This window comes from Talaromyces proteolyticus (assembly GCF_021365285.1).
Source record: "Talaromyces proteolyticus strain PMI_201 chromosome Unknown BGW36scaffold_1, whole genome shotgun sequence".
NCBI classification, from domain to species: Eukaryota; Fungi; Ascomycota; class Eurotiomycetes; order Eurotiales; family Trichocomaceae; genus Talaromyces; species Talaromyces proteolyticus.
The window spans coordinates 320,073-338,930 of NW_025764277.1; the positions used below are offsets into that span (position 1 = coordinate 320,073).

Here is an 18,858-nt window from a genome sequence, read left to right on the forward strand (position 1 = left end):
CTACGTTACTCAAGCTTCTTCCATATAATAGCCTTTACTGTTCTTTTTGGCGCCATATATTACTTTCATTAAACATGACAAGATATTTATTAACTGGTTGTTGGAGAATTGGAAGATTAAACTGATTTTAATTATTATTATAATTTTTCCCCCTATTTTATTAATAGGTGTGGTTTGGCTCGAGGGGATTATTAGGTGCTAGGTGCCTGGAAATTAGTGACTTATTTCTAGAATGGGAGGAGCAAGATTAGGGTTTGGGGGCAATGACTCTTAGAATCTAGATGTTGTGATCTGGAGGTGAGGCCTTAGATTAGGAATTTGTCTTCACTGAGGTCATCTATTAACTGGCTAAGTTGTAGAGTTGGAAAATTGTTGTCTGATGGGTTGCTAACCTAGTGTGGCCATATTTCTGTCAACTGGTCTGTTTTTAGATGGTGATTATCACAAAGTCCGATAAGTCACCAACCGGCATGGCATGTCTTAGTGCGTGGATTTGGCGCCGGGCCTGGATAACTTAGGGACACCCAAAGATTAGCTGTAATCTAAACCAGGAAAGGTGGACTAGACAGCCTTTTGATTCATGAATTACGGTCCTAGATATTTCCTAAGATATATGAAATGCAAAGAAGGAGGGTTAGATGAGTGGGTTTAGCGAAGCCGCCTAGGTTGATTTTCTGCATGCTGGAGCAACCAAACCAGTATCCCATGAGTATTTTTGTTTTGATCTAATTCTTTGCTCGGAAAATAGATGGACGCAGATTCAGGTATTTGTATGTAGCTAATACCCTTTCAACTGGAGCTAGGAATAACTGACATATTTTAAATTAATTTATGCTCCCTCGGCCTTTGAACTAGACAATTCCAATTTTACCGTAGTGGTAAAACTTAGACTTCGTCGCCTAAGATATCTTCCATAAATTGAATCTCTTCATCAAGTAGAGAATTGTACTCCTCGTCTTCCGACCGGTCAAGCTTCTGCATCTCGGTATCAGAAGAATCCTCTGCTGCAATACATACGTGCGCTTGATCAGCCTGACTCGCACTAGGAGACCCCCTTAGAACACCATGACTGGTAATTTTCGGGTACAGCAATATCTGACTGGGCAAATCCACCGAATCCTGTCCAGGCTCAATCTTGATATATCTGATATCAAGAAGTCGATACTGCGCAGCCCAGACATGAGAACCGGTAAATGACATCCTCGACTCGAGATAACTACTGCTTCCGAGGCCAATCGATCCTCCAACCGGGACTGTCATTAAATCAAAGAGCGTGTTCGAGCCGATTCCAATACTTGTGTGTAGGTCTCGTTTTGAGATCGAAAGCACAGCTGCGTCGTCAAGAATGTACACTCCCGTCAGCATCCAAATTTTGGGCGTGCGCAAGGATTTCAGCTTCAGAATTAAGTCGCTGCGTGCAGCCGACACCCATTTCCGAAGTTCATTTTGCGCCTCAGGGGTCCTTAATATATGGAAATTGAGAAAGGTCCCCGGACTGTGCTTTATTCGTTAACTTTTCATAAACTATAAGCGGCATCGCGTCCGTAGATTTAGGGATTATATTCACTTTTTGAGGACAACTCGTCTTCCTTTTTTTGCCGCCACGATTGTTGTACTGCTATCATCGAATTTCAACGATGCCTGGCTGAAGCCGCTAGCCGTGACGCTCAATCCAGGACCCCAACTCGAGCCATTGCGAATAGTACATTCGCTCAGCTCGGACGCAGACACATAATTTTCAGTCTCGATATCTCTAAGATTTTAAGATCAGCCATCTTCTGAGCTGTACAGATTATAAATTGATTCTCCACGGGAGTAATACGTCAAAGGTCGATGCGTGTAGTGTCGTGCCGTCGTCGGATTGGTATAATCGCCCAAGACGAGATTTCCCAGGCATAAAACATCAAGTTCTCGCCCCGTTTCGTAGAGAAAGAATGATTTTTCTTCTTTTGTTCTCCGCATATTAACTGTGTAGTCTAGATATATAGTATGGGTTTGCGGTTTGCGGTTTGCGGTTTGCGGTTTGCGGGTAGGTAACTACCAATGAGATAAACAATGCGAATAGTTAACATATAACCGTTTTCGATTCCTATCTTAAATCTGCATACGATAGGAAGCTGAAATAAATAATATATATCCTGCAGTCAATTGATAAATTGCTCTGTCTTTGACGCCCTGGCCGATTTTGGGGGTTGGATCTTCATCCTATTGAGCTCACGCTGAACCAATCACAGTTTGAAATAAGCGAGAGCTGGGACTCCGGACTGTCAACATTCTCGAGCCAGTATGGCTTGAGTGTAGCTGAATTGACGTTGTCCATTTCTACCCAAGAAGAAAATGACGATGGTTAGATGGGTGTATGCTCCAGATGGATTTTCTCAATCTGTGCAATCCTTTCGGTGGCTCCATTTTTACAGAGGAATATCGCGGAGACCTACGACAGGCCCAAGAAGTCTTACTAAAGAATCAATCATCTCTACACGCTGATGTGGGTGGCCGAGCCTCGTCCGTTTTCCAGCAGGCATGTATCTGCATGCTCCAAGGCAACAACAAAGAGACACTCCAATATTTAACAAGACTAGGAGAAATCCCATCTCTGTCACCTCGGTGGGAGCTACGTCACCAAACATACACCCTTCTTGCCACTATTCTGCGTCGTTATCCTCCAACTTTCTGAAATATTCCATCTGACTTGTGTCAGCCATGGGGTGTCAAGGTCCCTATCACAGAGATATCCAAGCAGATTTCGCACATTTTCTCACAATATATTACGAATGCAGGCGTCGACGACTCCAGGACATTTGAATGCATTTATTTACTAGCCGCGATTAATTTTCCCGGATTCATTCGATGCGCCCAGATCCGGCATCCTGATTATCCGATCGGCAGAGGTGGAAGTGTGTATCGGGACATGGGTCAGCAAGTCGAAGCACACCTCCAATCGCTTCAGCAGTTTCAGAATTTCTGCAAGACTACCTGCATGCAACGACTTGGCCGATACATCACCCGGCTTGAAGTAGAGCTTCTTTTCGCGATCGGTTCTCCAGATCGTCTTCACCGTCTCCATGAACTTGAGGGCGAATACAAGGTCTCCGAAGACTGGGCTGGTGTCGCAGCCTGTAAGCTTCTCGAAGTAGATTTCCAACTTGCGTCCCCATTTTCTAGTCCGCTTGCATTGAATCTCATTCCTGTATATTCAGGCAACGCTGGATTCGTAAACCATAAATGGGATGAGTTTGAAGATAAGCTCTTCTTGACGAGCAGTGACGAGTCAGACAAACTTCTTCGTGAAGTATACGACCTATTTCGTATCAGTGATTCTCCCAGAGGTTGTGCTGCCGTCCGACTTCGCCAGGGTTGTGTCGCGCACATGAAGTGTTATTCCCCAGACTGCACCGTCCATGACAGGCTCGGATTCCTCCAAGCTGCAGAGGAGTACCTATCGGAAGCCCATGGCCTATTTGACGGTGACGAAGCCCACTGTCAGATTGTTCGAGGTCACCAGACAATGCTATTGATCACCCGTCAAGCAGACATCAAGTCAGTAACGATGCTCGCTGCACAAATTGGCTTGTGGGGAAAGGAGGTTTGTTCTGAGGGAATATCCGAGTTTGTTGGCTCCCTTCTGATCAGATTCGGCCGCCGACTGCTGAACCATCTCGAGGTAGACAAGGCCTTGATGTGCTTTGAGGCTGCCCGAGAATGCTTTTCTTCTCTGGAGGAGCAATATGGAGCTTTTCAGGCAGTGGTTTCGACCATCGAAGTACACAGTCTCACGCACAACGACTTCCAGGCTAGATATCTCATTGAGAAGCAGCGTCAATCTTTTCATGATTTACTTGACCTTTTTACCAGGCTGGGTGAATCGAATCCCATATATAATAATGTATTTCACGGCACCAAAACCAACTTCATTACTTCCTACGATCTTGTCGTCAGTCCGATATACCGTAATTTAGGAGATTATGAAGGGCTTCGGAATTGGAGAAGACAACTGAAAGAACTTATGAAAATTCAAAACACGACGATTTCGATTCTTGCTGCACTAGATGACAGCTTTTTCAACTACTACTTTGGAAACGCTGCTCGTCATATGTTTTCCGGCTTGTCTGCTCCTGAGACCTGGATTGATTCAGTATTGAAACTACTTAAACGATCCGTGTCTTATTTGCTGGGTAATAAGGCAGACCCAAAACCAGAACCGCACGAAGATACGGTTTCGGAGCGATTGCAAAGCCAACATTCGATCATCGACGCATACTGCATCGCGTCCTCCCAGTATCGAGAGCTAGTTGAAACTGCCGATATTGACGGAGCCGAGACCGTGCTCCGCACTTTATACACCTCTTTGCTGTCCACGGCGCCATCCTTTTCCGTAAAGATGGCCCGGATATTTATTGGACGTGATTTAGGCGTAACTGATATTATTTCTGAACAACTATATTCCCTTACAGACGCTGAATTACTCGGAAACTGGACCATGGATAGATACACGGCTCTTCGCGTTGGCAGAAGACGACGTCCAGAAACGAGCCAATTCCGCAGCCAAACACATTTTGATAACGCTTTGGGGGTTTGTGCAATTTGTTGCCAGTGGGACAGGGGATACAGATTGCTCCAAATCATCGAAACCACAGATCCCGACTTTTTTGACCCCGGAGGATGGCGAGATATCGATATGTCACATCGCTTCATCAGCGCTGGGCTGATTGCTGGACACAATGGTGACCTTGAGAAGGGGTTCAAATATTTGCTACATGCGTTAGATCTCATAGAAGGTTTTCGAGGCAACATTAGCAATGTGGAGGCTCGGCGCACGCTGATATCTACCGTTCCGGTGATTGATATTACGAATGGGCTAATTTTCTTATGCTTGACGTCTAGAGATCGTCGCCAGCCGCTGATACTTCTATCCGAATTTGGCCCTAAGTATCAGTCTGCGGCTAGCTGGGAAGAGCATGTTTTGTTATTCTCCGAAAGATCCCGCGCCAGATCCCTCCTTGATTCTTTTGGGTCCGAAAATGTCAGGCTGACGACGGCTGAAGAAAGCATCATTAAGAAATACAAACGAGCAAAACTGAGGCAACTCCGTTCTGTAGCGGTTTATGACCGAATTAAAAGTAGAACCCCTCTTGTTGATCAACAAGAGATAGAAACTCTAGAGAAAGAGGTTGGATCAGACGATAGTGACTTGACCTTTGAGCAACCAATCCTTCCGGTCAATATAGACATTATACCAACTGATTTATATGACGCGATAGATGAAGACGCCGTTGTCATCGAGATCCTTTTTTCCTATGAAGCAGTATATGAGGTTGCAATCACAAGAAACGGCGTTGTCTTTGCTGAAGCTCTCAATGTTATCCCGGCTCAGTTCCGACGCTCGGCACTCAGGTTAACTAGGGCTATCATGGAGTCAAAGAACCTGTCATCACACACGCGAAGAGCACAATTTAACACTATCAACTGTCTACTGAGTGAAATTTCTTCTTCTATTATTCTGCCAGTTCAAGATCTTGTATGCTCCAAAAAGCATATTATTTTTGTCGTGAGCTACCCCATGATACGTTTTCCCGTTGGAGCACTGGAATTCAATGGAATGCCTCTTTGCGTTCAGAAAGGCGTTTCCCAAGTTCCAAGCTTGTCGACCCTAGTCTACCTTTCCAAACGGTGTCGCAATACTTCGTCGTGGAAAAACACGGTTTCCTCCATCTCCAAGGTAAACACCTGGTCGGAATATCATGCCAGACCGACAGAGCCAATGCTGCCGATGGCTGGCATCGAGTCTATTGCAATCTCTCACCTCTTCGATACACAGCCGATCAAAGCAAGTGAAACAGATCGGGAAGGCTTTCGCAAAGCTTTGAGTGAAGCGCAAATCATTCATGTAGGCACACATGGTGTCTACGACGGGCATTCGCCATGGATGATGAATCTTCTTCTAAAGGAAAAAGTGCGCGCGTTGGATTTGTTCGAATTTCGGTCAAATGCCGATCTAATCGTCTTCTCGGCCTGCCTAAGTGGGCTGGGGGGTCTCGTAGGTAATGAATCTCTCGGCTTCTCGCATGTACTGCTGGAGGCTGGATGTTCTTCCTATCTTGGCGCTCTTTGGGAAGTCGACGACATTGCAACGCTCCTGTTGATGTTCCTCTTTTTTCAGAAAATTCGTCAGTGTATGGATGATGATAAGGTTAGTGATGTCCTGACAGAGATATGGAGGCAGACATTGGAAGAGTTTTACAATCTCGACCAATTCAAGGCTCGTAAAATTATACACCTTCTTATTGAGATTTGGATGGAAACAGCGGATGCAGGAAGAAAACCAAACGAGATGGTCCAAGGCGGATTAGCTTATCTGAAGAGACTAGTCAAAGATCCTACTTCTGATAATAACCTTCAAAAAGCTGACGGTGACGTACATATGCTCGACCTAGACTTTCAGCATCCATATCTTTACGCGTCGTTTATGCTTGTGGGTAATGGTTCACTTCGATTGCTTCGAAGAGGTACCCCAGCCGAAATTGTCAAGGATAAACCATGAGATGCTTATGAAATATGTTGTTGGCTATATATCAGTTTTCAATTAACCATAGGAGCCTGCTGTTAAAAGTGCCATCAACTTGTCACAGAAAAGATAGATAACTATGCTTAAAAAGAGTTTATAATCAAATATATACGTAATGTCTAGGCCTACTGTCAAAGTGAAAAAAGAATTCCGCGAAACTGATAAAAATGCATCCACCAACTCACCTCCTTCCCAGAATTGAAAAGTACCGCGGGAAAGAATCTCACTTATAATAAACTTTGCAAAAACCACCTTGTGACGATCCCGGCAAGATGCTATATGAGAGAGTAGTTCATAGGTAGAGAGTATTCGCCATCCTCAATATCCTCAAACTTAATGACTGTGAACGGCAATATAGTTTCGATTTCCTCTGCTGGTATGTCTCGGGGTCTGTGAGTCACTTGGTAGAGTAGTGACCAGAAAGAGGCATGGAACTTCCGAATTTTCGACGTAGCTCTGCGAAGCAGGGTGGTAGCCGGCAGTTTAAGCATATCAATCCACGGCATCGCCGCCATCTTCTAGAGTCGCTCTAGCCCGTTGGAAATACGAGCTTCTGCTTCCGCCACAGCCGTGCTACTATAAGATACGTTGCAATTATCATCTGTGCTCCTGCTCTATGTATGTAGTTAAAAGGCCTGACTAATCCGTCTTCCACTGCTGCGTCCAAACATTCCATCCATAATCGACCATTGGAGTAACTATGACCGTATAGAGCTCGCCTCAATGCCCGTAACCCAATAATTGGCCACTCGCTGACCAACTGTGACATGCCCGTCTCGTCGTTTCCCTGTCCTACCGGGCCGAATTCGCCAGATCACGACGCTTAAAGAGCTGTAAGCCGTTTAACGACTGCTGCATTTACCATTTCTGGTAATGTCGAACAGTGAGGTGGGGAGGTATACAGAAATTAACACTATATGACTATCTAGACCAATTTCTCGGCATTTCCATAGGTGGTGCTCGCTGAATAGCTAGATCACATTTTCTGCTTGTATCCAGCCACATGTATTTAGCAGTTTGAAGCTTAGCTTATTTATTTAATCTCAACCTTTAACTTTCAATTTATAATACTAATTATTAGCTTAATTAAGTTTATTGGATAATATAGTGCCTGATCTAGTATATACTAAATAATAATTTATACATAGTAGGTTTGTTCCTTTTTAGATAATAATAGTTTAATCTATCTCAGGAACCTATTGAGTATACTCAGCTTTTAAATAATCTTAGATCTAAAGATGTAATGTCGCTGATATGCTATTATTCTGTTTGTGGACGATCGCAACAGCTTTAAGCAGAGAATGCCTGCTGTAAGTGAGATGTATCTGATAACTAACTATTTAAAGTCTTTATGCAGTCTGCTCATTCTATCCTTATGCGTTTTAAAAATGAGTGTTAGTGAAATAATCTTTAGGCTGATTGGAAGTAGTAGGGTGCTTAGGGTAATATGGTAATATTCTCTACCTTATTAAGGACGCGCTTAATGCAGAAGATATTTTGTAGGTACTCAAGCTGTATTAGGAGTTTTGAGTAGAGTTTACGCCCATTTGATAAACTGATCCTAGATGAGCTAACACCTAGCACCATAAATATATGTCAAATTATAAGAAAGTTATGTTCATTACACAGAACCTTTCGCCCTTCAATAGGATAAAGAAACGCAAGTCTTAGTTTGCTTTGAAACCTTTCGATTGTAGGTGTATTATTCACAAGACGAACAAGTTCTTTGTTGAGCAATGAGTGAGCTATGGCGGTGCGTCTTAATGTCTATCAATGTTTATTAATCTAATTTGAGTGACAAGAATATAGAAATGAAGTATATTTATGAGCGTAGCCTCCGCTCTTGCAGGAAAATATGTTTCCTCCACTCATTCCATGTTCGCTCGTTGAGACCTACACTGATATTAGAAACAATGCTATTGTCGTGTTGTATGATAGAGAAATATATACCATAGATAATAGCATCTGCTACTCCTTGAATAGCAATGCATGACTGTCAATTCCAGATCTTATTAATCTCGTCGTTTAGTTCATTGTTGAGAAGAAGCTTGAATCATACCTTGTCTATGCAATTAACAGCGAGTGAAGTCGACTTTCCTGTCGTCCCTTGATAGATACGAATGGCAGTAGGGATGGTCCAAATCAGCATGTAAACTATTGGATACATCATCATCCTTATTGAAACCTAGCAGAGCATTAACTCCATACTTCAACGGCCGATCGAACCCGGTATTTCAACACTTACCTTCTTCAATTTTGAAGACTGTCGCCTATGACGAAGGGCATTACCAATTTCTGTTTTCGAGTTTGACGCATGGCCACATGATCCCGACTGCACAATGGTCTGCTCGGAATTACTGTGATGGTCAATTCGACATCCTGATAATATGATAGTTGTGTCTTCTTCTGAACTTTCCAACTGTCTTCGGATTTGGCGGAGGTTGTAGCTGAGGCGGAGGTACAACGCGATGATCACGAATATTATAATCCATCTGGGAACAAAATTAACGAGCAGCCGTGTGCGATCGCTGGCAAACCAGCACCCTGTATTTCAACCGGAGATGTTAGTAAGGAGAAAGAAGAAAGAAGGAAAAGAGGACTCACAAGCTCCAATGTTTTGGTAACCCGCCAATACCAGGCCAAGTACAGCCCAGATAATCGATAACACCCAGGGCCACAGACCTACAACAAAAGGATGGTCCTGTAACCATGCAAAAAAACGTTTATGTTCTGCGAGAATGCTATAGGTGCAAATCGCAATGTTCAGAATCCAGTAGTCAGCTGTTGATTATCAACATTAGCGAGGCACTACATCCCGACTTTGATTTGAGGGAAGAGCGTGAGAAGGTAAGGGGGTGGAGACTGTACTTTGTATCACAAAGACTTGCGTCATGAAGCCGTTAAAACTACAGAAGTCCTGTAGAGACTCTGACCAAATTTTTCTGCCAGAGAGGTTCATACTTGTCGACAACATGAAGTTCAGGGCCATCACAAAATCGCTTATACCAAGGCCTATTTTTGGCAGTTTAGAGTCAACCAAGAAAAAGCACACAAGTTACAAACCTAAGACTAACTGATGTCGAAATGTTCGCAATGACGGGATAAGCTTGAAATCCAACCAAATATCAGTGAGTTATCCCTCAAGGATTTAACATTCGCACACGAGAGATGCCCAACAATAAAGCCCATTATCATCCATGCTGCTCCAAGGGCAGATAAAATGGAGACAACCAGTATGACATCCGACAAGATGTCCTCTCCCGTTACTGAACCCGGTGCTGATAGGGCTGGCATGGTTGCGGGAAGGTATTCACAAAGCAAAATTGTTGAGAAAAGTACAAATATTATTGATCATTTCTCATGTATTGTATCTTCGGAGTCTCAATGACACACATAAGTAGCAAAATAAAAAGGTATTGTAGTATGTCTATTCTGATTTCCCTGTTATCGTCAGGATTTAAGGCTGGTTGCATCCTTATCTCTACGGTTGTAGCAGACACGGTCAATGATCTCCGCGGAAGACAAAACACGAATAGCATCACTATAATAATAATATTAGATCAGGCCACAAGAGTGGCGACAGCAGTGCCCCCACGATCTGATACAATCTAAAACCAATTACATTGATGCAGCCAATTATACATTCCCATATCGGGTCAGATGAAATAGGAATAGGCAATATTATCATTATTTATGAAGTACAACGTCCGTATCAAAGCTCAAGCTTATGAATGGCACTTAGAAATAGATGCAATTCTTCAACGTGTTTGAAGAGGCTTGGGAGGATCCGGGGGATGATTATTTTGATTTGTTGATTGAGCTATGGATTCGCCTTGAACGCTGTTTTGGAGGTCAAGGAAGGGTATACCAAATGTCAGCACTAGTTCTAACTAGAAGATAGGTTCTAATGGATTTAGTTGTATTTTTGAACGAATTAGGCCTATCTCAATATTTGGGTGAGTGGTAAGCGGCTGCACAGATAAGAAGTGGCCCTCGCTTCTATGGACTAGCCGCATCCGAGTCGTACATGCAAGTGGGTAGGGCTCCGAAGTGAATAACGAATATGAATAAGGGATAATATTCATATTTTGAGGACTATTATTATTTCCGTACTGTACCGTACTTTCATTTACCGCCTCTCATAGATCGATATTCGTGTGTAACGCGAAACGCTGGTTCTCAAGTCAGAACGTGTAATCATAGCTAAGTTGGTTTACATAAAATCTTGTTGAAGATTGGGGCCTGCATGCTAAAGTCGCACGATGATAAAGCGGCGCTCACCTATTTCTCCACTCGGTAGTTGTCCGAATTTACCCCTATGATATAAAGCGACGGAGCAGTTTTTCTAGCCTAGTATTGAGGTGAATTTTTGGCGCATTTACAATCTAGCCATAGCAACCACTTCACCACTGACCGCATATAATTTATTCTTAGTCTTGATATAGCTTTTTTAAAGTATAATAATTCTATATATAATTCTATATAATTTAATAAAATGCAGTACTCTAGTATATACGACTATAGGGTGTGGAAAATAGGCTTTCCCGTCCGCTCAGCAGTACTTAACCCACCATTAATTATAACTATCGTCGATTCACAGAAGAGCCTTTTGTCCTAATGCTGCTTTAGGAGTGAGTCGAGTTGAGTGAAAAAAGAGGGGTTCAGGGCCTTTTCTCACCCTAGGGTGATCTCGGGCGATGAAATTACTAAGTCCGCACAATGATCGGTTAGCTAACTAGTTAACTATCTAACTTATCATCCTATTTATACAAGATTACCCCTGTCTCAAGAAGTTGGCTTATCTCCTCCGCACTGAGTGTTTTGCGTGATGAGAGAATCTCATTCATACGCGTCCACCAAAACCTTGCCAGGAAATCTGGGAAGTCTAGAGAAAGCTCCTTGTACTTCGAAAGAAATTCCTCAAATAGTTGGTCTGACTCCAGTATAAAATGCTTCTCCTCATCTTGAATCTCTCTGATCTCGTCAGGTTCATATTCTTCGTACCTTTCATGGTGGCATGTGTGAGATATCCCCAAACTTCGAGAAGTCATGAATCGTAGTACACAAGGAACTATTTCACCGGCAAAGTATTCCTGTGACCGAGACTCCTGTAAATCGAAAAGTGCCTCTAACATCATCGTAAGCCTCGGGATAAGTTCATCCGTACCTATATCAGACCGCGTTGGGAAAAGACCACCCAATAGTCTCGTAAATGCAGAGCATCCCCTCAAAGAATAGGGGCAACAGCAATTGTCTCGGATATCGTCGCAAATTATTCTGCGCAATAATGTCTTGCACTCTTCGCTTATTTGACTCAACTGTGAAGCGAATTCGCCCGTATCTTTGGCCCATAGAATAGCTTCTCCCACAGTGAGTCCTAAGGTGTGTAAGGTAGAAGAGCTTGATATCTTGCGATTGATATCAGCACCTTTGCTAATGAACCAATTCATCCTATTCAATAAGTCTACAAATTGACCTCTGAAGAAACTCCATCTCATCCTAGTTAGGCAAGTGTTGCCAGTTTTGTCCATTTCATCCACATCCCGAAAGCCAGCATTCCATAGCCGATCCGCCAACTCAAGACTATCTGTCGAGCTGTAGACTGACCATCCACGTCCATATTCCTCATAAAAATCGTTAATGCTAAAAGGGAGTGCCTTTAGAGCCTGGTAGGTTCCATAGGCATCAAATCCCAACAGGGTATCAGGTGTAATACCCAGTTCATAACGTATTTGGTCTGATAGAAAGGTCTCTGCTAAAACCTTTAGCCGCTTCCTGCGCTCAATCAATCCATGGATGACTATTTCCCTAATCGCTGAATTAGGATGATTAGCAGCAACTTGAAACGCGTCCGGCCCGAGGGGGCATCTGGTGGATCTGATCAACATTTTGACACTATCCTCAGAGCCCGCTTCGCATGCCGCTCTAAGAGTTTGCCAGCCAATATAACCAGATAGAAGAAGTAAATCAAGGCCAGCTGGCCAGTGGGTATACGAGTCAACCCATTGATGCATATCGATGCCCTTTCTACGTAGTACTTGAAGGTGTTTCTTCGACCTATTTACCAGAGGAAGAAGCTCTTCTGGAAGGTCGATGTCTATATGTTAATTAGCTTCCGCTGTCTTGAGACCTGGAGAGAAAAATTCACCGTCAATTCCTTCTTTCTCGGCAAGCTTCCAAAGAAGAGGAATACTATGGTCTTCAAATAGATATTCACGCCAATTTTTCTCACCCGAAGGATCGCGGTAGAACGCAGAATAATAATTAAAATCGATACAGTTCTGATGATGCCTCCAGTTAAGGGCCAGGTGCGTCATGTGCCCTCCCGAACCCAGAAAATCAGAACAAATATCAATAGTAGCTTGTTGGTGGTTAAGATCTCTTTTTCTTGGAAAAATTTCAAACCGTTGAATCATTCTGTCTGCAGGAGTTTCGCCGCGGTCGTTAACATGATCTGGCAACAAGCCATTTCGAAGGAGGTCTTTTATAAAAATACGCCAGGTATGCCATGAGAAGGAATCCCACTGGTAGCTGTATTCTTGCCAGCCGGTTATCAACTTTTGGAAAGGTTAGAGCATTTCATCTTTCATAGGTGCCAGATGTTCATTTGGATATAAATACCCTCAAGTAAAATTTATATATGGCAAATATTTCTATTTGAGATAAATGATTCACTTACGTGTAAAATTGTATCACCATTTGTTAGCGTGTCAGAACATGATGCTCTGCCTTCTTGAAATAGCTGAAGTAACTTTGTGTGGGTACTTTCTATAATGAAGCCGACTGTTTGTGAACTTAGCCCTTGTTCGGTGTCCATGAGAAGTTGAAACGCTGGCGAATAAACAGGAACAACCGCTCGGAAGTCAAGGTAGGGTCTAATAGAAAAGCACCCAGCTCCCCTTGTGATAGTTAAAGAGGCTTGAACCGAGAGGCTGAGGATCCATGTGTAGAACGTTCGTCGCTTGATTAATGAAATTACTTTTTTGTTCTCAGTGTGAGCTTTGCATCCATGATGACAAGCCGTGTCGCTTTTCGAAACTCCTCCGACTGAGTATGTGGATGTGGACCAGTTGCATCGAGTGCATGAACATCTCATTCGGGTATTTTACACTGAAACTGGCACTGTGTCAAGAATACCCCAGTGGCTTCGGTAGAAAATCGGTGGCTGTCTAGGGTTGATCGTGGCAAAGTTGGTGTCTGTGTATGACGTGCTTCAAAGCGAAGCAAATTAGATTCCTTAGTACAAGTCGTGAGTAGTTGTTTAATCATGGGAAGAATAGAACGGTATTCTAAGCAGGGGTCGCATTCATACCACGGTCTTTATGTGCTGTTCAATCATATCCAATTTTCCATTAAGAGTACCACTGCCTTGGTCTAAACGGTCCACCGTTACAAGAACTTCATCTATATTTGACGCCTTAGATGATGAACTGCTTAGTACCAAATCAATTTGCCTTTGGCTGACAATCAGCATAGAACTGTATCATATCAGTCAGCGGGACGCTCAGAGACTTCTTTTGTTTCGCACCTACATGTTAAGCATTTGCAAAGAGGTACTGAGGTTTGCTTGTAACCAATTTATCGTTTCCATAAGTGCTATCAGTGTGGCACGTCTAAAGGGATACAACATCCGATTTACTTGTATATTAGCTCCGAGTAGATTATTAGATAGCGTAGTGTTTTGGCATTTCTCAAGCATTTTTTGAAGCCTTTGAAGTCCATTCCGGCAACGTATAATAGAATCAACAGCGATAGCTGTAGATTGAGCTGTCGGCGAGGTGATTAATAAATGTGCGTTGATTAGCATATTTTGCAGTGTGTTCAAAATACCATCTAGGGATGATATTCGGGACGTAACCTCGTCGATCTGCTCATGAAATAATTTGAACTCTCCGTAGTAGGCAAGGAGGCCTTGGCAAACAGACAGTCCTAGTGAAATGACTCCTGCTGCAGTCCCAGCTATGGAAAAGGCGTCAGCCATGACAAAAGCTCACAAAATTAATAGAGACAGTGATAGAGGACTCAAAATTCAGAGAAAACATTCTATCTATACAGTTATAGTGCGAATTGGACAGAAACTCATGGGTTAGATTAGGCTGAACCCTGGCCGCCCAAGGCTACACAATGTTCACACCAAACAGCTAGTACATAATTCTCTTCCACCGTAAGTTGCGGCTGTGTACATATGCCAACACACCAGTTATTTCAGAAGAGGCAAGGATTATCGAACCCTGACATATCATGGCATTACTAAGAAGTTTAGTACGGTAGTCACGGTGGAGCAAAAAATCAATACATCAGAAGAGATATTATTTGATAGTTGTTCAACAACAAGCGATACACTATTCTTAGATGAAGCATACCTATGTATGGCCAAGCCTTGTTCAGCGTCATCTGTCACCAGACACTAGTGCTCACAAGTACCCTGTACACTCTTTCAGAATCCAATCTGTCCACCTGCCCAAATAACATTTTGTGACTCTCCAATTGACTAATGCTGTCCGATGATGATTATTGCATCGGTGGTACTTCAGCTGACAAGGTTCGATGCGGCGGCTTCTCACATGAAATAGCGCGACTGATTATGCAGCTCTACAGCGGGGCTCCCCTATTTCTCACCTTAGTACCAACTGCCTTAGTAGCGGCATATCAGTACTTTTGAGGTTAGATCGCTTTTGTAAAGCATAATAGTTCTTTTCCTTGCCCTTTCTATCATATACGACCATAGGGTGTGGAAAACAGGGCTTCCCGTCCGCTCAGCCGTACTTACGCCACACGCCGGCTGGTTAGTAGTTGGGTGGGTGACCACCAGCGAATCCCAGCTGTTGTATATGATAATCTTTTTTTTCTTTCGTTGTGCTGCTTAAATATTGATCAATTCATATTATCCCTAGGTGCAATCCCTAGTTGCCGCTGCTGCTGTTGTTGTTCGTTCATATTATAGTCCGCATCTAGGTGTAGGACGGCTAACATTTGGTAAAATCAATAGTGACTGGTTGGGTTATGTATAGGATGATACATCAAAACTCTTTCATTCTTGGAATTGAAAATCAAGTTAGTAATACCATTGTAAAGATACAATTATTATTTTGCTGGGCTTGGAGCCCACTCGGATTGACACAACAGTGTTTATTGATGCCAGGATCCTCACAGTCAGAGTCTTTGCGCTATATTTCTCATATACTAGTCTAGTTTCAAGCATAATCATAATTCAGGAGTCAGTTCTTATCTGGATGTAATAGGTACTTACGTAGCATACCAAGGTCGTCTCGTTGTTTTGATCACCATAAATCTTAGGGCAGTCTATAAGCTAAATTAATATTCATTTCCTCCATTTTCGAAGGGAATATTAAAATAAGATGCACATACGGTTTTATTTTGGAACAGAGGTTATGAGACACATAGCATTCGTACCCTTTCATATTTGTCAGTATTGAAAATATAGAATTTGTTATTCTAGTTATTAAAATATATGTTGATTACGCGATCGCTGTCTTAGTAGGACGACTAGTGAGGCATAAGCCAAGAAAGCAAAGGCAGCAACGAAGGATATATGTAAAAGGCGCATATTGGTAGTATCTAGGATGTCGGAGAGTTTCGATTAAAGTTCGTTGGGTATTGAATTTAATCCTTGAAAATCGAATGAGTCACGAGAAGGATTTAAGTAACCAAAAGAGAGCAAATGTCAAGCTGATTAAATTGACTCATTAACATATGTAAATGTATTATCCGTTAATAATAAAGCCTCACAGAATGCTGCATTGATTGATATTTGTACGAAGCAGCAAGCCATACTTTGAGAAAATCATTAATTTATTGTCCAAGAATATTGTAGATTTGCCATCTTGAAGAGATACGCAGTGGATCGAGGTTCTCCAGGTCAAATGCATCTGTCTGCAAAATTCCGACGCTGTTTAGGTTGTCCGCATATTGCAACATAGCTGCCTCAGCGACCTCTCTTTCTGCCTAGATGACGGTTTAACTCTTTGTGACACTGGATTCGAGTCCTAGAAAAGCAGTCTTCATCGCTCAATATATTTGCTTGAAGGTTGCGAGCCGTCCCAGCAGCATCTGCTGTTTGGCAGTGCGCTAACCAAACCATCTTGAGTTGTCTGTACGTAGAAATGGCACCGAGCTTCCTCGTTCAGTTTTTAGCATACAAACACATTGTGAAATATCGGCAATCGACGCAACTCCGAGTTGTGAATGAAATTGGTCACTTCGGTGGTAGTGCCCCAGATCGTCCAGGGTAACTTCGCCTTAGTGATTTTGGCCGGGTCTTTGAAATGCTTCCCGAATGTAGCTTTGTTGTTGAAGGCTGGCCTAAGATAATCGAATGCTGTTTGCAGAACAGTATTCCATACAGGCACTGAGAATCGCTTGGTGCAGTCAAAAACCCGAGTGTTCATTGATGTTTGTGTGTCCACCGTATGAAGAAAAAGACGTAAACAGTTCGTGTGATTAGCAAGACTATAGTTTGATTATGGATCCTAAAGCTGCAAGAAATTTTCGGAATAGGCAAATTCAAGATACCGGATCAAAAATCAACATCTGAGGATGATGGCGGTGATTAATACCGCCATGTTTCGCGTGTCCTTGGCGAAATCAGAGGCGAACGGGCCCACAGACAGCATATTCATGTATGCATTCGGAGTTAGTCGCTCCTGTTGTCCCCTCCGCTCTAGATAAGTGGTGTAGTCGTCGTGGTAGCTGATAGTTCTGACCCAGGTCTCGTTATAGTCGTGGGAAATCAGGACTCGGCTTGATAAAAAGTTAGTATTCATTTATTTCTCATTTGCGGGCGGCATACACTTACTGCCCATTGAAATTTGGAAGGATATGGTCCTTTTTGAGCGCTCAGTCAACCGACTCTACACCATCCTGCTTGATTATTTCTTCCTTCTTGGGCTTACGGAGGTGCTTTTTGGCCTCGACAATGGCCAATTTGTTGCGGTGTGAGATTTGCCGCAAGGCCCCGTTTGTCCAGGCGTTGTAATTCCCGCTGCCAAAAACCGCATGGTATTTTCACATGATCGAACGCCGATTCGATGATAGAGTTTCTGGCGAGATCCGTGATGCTCTGTAGGAAAAGTATGATGGCCGTGTTCGCGATGACTTCATCGGCTGCCTCCTCTTTGCCCTCAATATAGGATGGGTCGGCCGACTCTTCCATTCTAAGCTGGTGTACTTGCTCTAACTCCTCCGTAAACTGTTTTCTGTTCCTCCTAGTAAATTTACCGATCAGTTTCTGTCCTAATTTAGGCTGGCCAACTTTTTTTGGTTGCGAAGGCCTTCGTTGGGTCATTCGTGAAAAGGAAGCCTGGGTTCGAGGAGACGTAACTGGCCAGGTCTGCTCTTACACGTTTTGGATGGGGTTGGTTTGCTCTAGGGCTCGCTTCGCAGGCTTAAAGGACCCGACTGGTTTTCTGTCAAACTTTTAACTACTATGCTAAAAGGGCGTAACCCTTACTTAGTAAGGATTCTAGTGGTATTTTGTGTTGCATATTTTTCTGACATCTTCTCTATCTTCATAGATGCTAGCAACTGACAAATGCTTCGGCGAGGTCCTTTGCCCACTGTTGGCTCAAATCACTTTGAATGTTTGGAGTGTCTCCTGTTCCACTGTCAAAAGAAAAGTACGCTCAAGCAGATCGGCGTAGAGGCTCTGATCATTCAGATCGTAGGCGTCAAATGCAACACCAAGACCTTCAAAGGGTTTGGGTCGAATTTGTCGCATGCTCCTCTATAGATCTCAAGATTGTTCAACAGGTTATAGAGCCGAATCGAGAAAGTGTCGCTGATTTTAGGTATCAGCGCAGTTTGGTCACCTGGCTGCTGATCTTTCTTTCCTGATTTTTGGCCGACGCCCAGTTTGGATAATGATTTCCTGAAGCTTGGCATTGTGGCATATTTGCAGCCAAGGATGTAAGATGCTAGACCATTTTGAAGAGGATACTGGAAGAGGCTAAGTTGCAATGATGAGGTAGCTAGCAAACAATGGAAGTGATCACGATACCTACAAAAGTTGTCTGGAAATCAATTCCGGCGCACTAGGCTACTTTGGGTAGTACTCTGAATAACGAGAAGTTTATCCCCCGACGCTCAAGAGCTAGAAGCGAAACTGGAAATGCAGTCTAAGCCGACTTAAACTTGGGAGATAATAAGTGCGACTTTTGATGATATCCAGTCTCATGAAATGATGTGGTCGTGTCTTTGTGGAGTCCGGGTTGTTGACACCCTAACAGGGTAAGGTATCAAGGCATCTAGACACCAAATACGGAGTCTTCGCTCGG

The 18,858-nt window shown here is 43.2% G+C and overlaps 5 protein-coding genes across 5 annotated transcripts; 1 reads left to right on the forward strand and 4 right to left on the reverse strand.

Moving 5' to 3' along the window:
• Nucleotides 1-885: 885 nt before the first annotated feature.
• On the reverse strand, nucleotides 886-2,038 carry BGW36DRAFT_412936 (uncharacterized protein; the record flags this gene model as incomplete). The annotated part of the gene is made up of 3 exons (XM_046219227.1): nucleotides 1,823-2,038; nucleotides 1,568-1,753; nucleotides 886-1,495 (listed from the first exon to the last, which is right to left on the reverse strand). Exons 1-3 carry the CDS (start codon nucleotides 1,960-1,962, stop codon nucleotides 886-888), a joined length of 936 nt encoding a protein of 311 aa, XP_046077388.1. The 5' UTR covers nucleotides 1,963-2,038.
• A 330-nt stretch (nucleotides 2,039-2,368) lies between these two features.
• On the forward strand, nucleotides 2,369-6,627 carry BGW36DRAFT_434376 (CHAT domain-containing protein; the record flags this gene model as incomplete). Its single annotated transcript, XM_046221393.1, has 4 exons — nucleotides 2,369-2,657; nucleotides 2,730-4,573; nucleotides 4,595-6,415; nucleotides 6,443-6,627. 4 exons carry the CDS (start codon nucleotides 2,369-2,371, stop codon nucleotides 6,539-6,541), a joined length of 4,053 nt encoding a protein of 1,350 aa, XP_046077389.1. The 3' UTR covers nucleotides 6,542-6,627.
• Nucleotides 6,628-8,387: 1,760 nt separating this feature from the next.
• BGW36DRAFT_421363 (uncharacterized protein) lies at nucleotides 8,388-9,859 on the reverse strand (the record flags this gene model as incomplete). Its single annotated transcript, XM_046219552.1, has 7 exons — nucleotides 8,388-8,458; nucleotides 8,516-8,558; nucleotides 8,625-8,750; nucleotides 8,811-9,109; nucleotides 9,170-9,346; nucleotides 9,434-9,577; nucleotides 9,640-9,859. 7 exons carry the CDS (start codon nucleotides 9,857-9,859, stop codon nucleotides 8,388-8,390), a joined length of 1,080 nt encoding a protein of 359 aa, XP_046077390.1.
• Nucleotides 9,860-11,325: 1,466 nt separating this feature from the next.
• Nucleotides 11,326-14,546, reverse strand: BGW36DRAFT_421364 (uncharacterized protein; the record flags this gene model as incomplete). Its single annotated transcript, XM_046219553.1, has 4 exons — nucleotides 11,326-12,662; nucleotides 12,714-13,122; nucleotides 13,878-14,043; nucleotides 14,098-14,546. 4 exons carry the CDS (start codon nucleotides 14,544-14,546, stop codon nucleotides 11,326-11,328), a joined length of 2,361 nt encoding a protein of 786 aa, XP_046077391.1.
• Nucleotides 14,547-17,196: 2,650 nt separating this feature from the next.
• BGW36DRAFT_1682 (uncharacterized protein) lies at nucleotides 17,197-18,042 on the reverse strand. Its single transcript, XM_046209626.1, has 3 exons — nucleotides 18,036-18,042; nucleotides 17,382-17,983; nucleotides 17,197-17,326 (listed from the first exon to the last, which is right to left on the reverse strand). Exon 2 carries the CDS (start codon nucleotides 17,868-17,870, stop codon nucleotides 17,475-17,477), a length of 396 nt encoding a protein of 131 aa, XP_046077392.1. The 5' UTR covers nucleotides 17,871-17,983; nucleotides 18,036-18,042; the 3' UTR covers nucleotides 17,197-17,326; nucleotides 17,382-17,474.
• Between the last annotated feature and the right edge of the window lie 816 nt (nucleotides 18,043-18,858).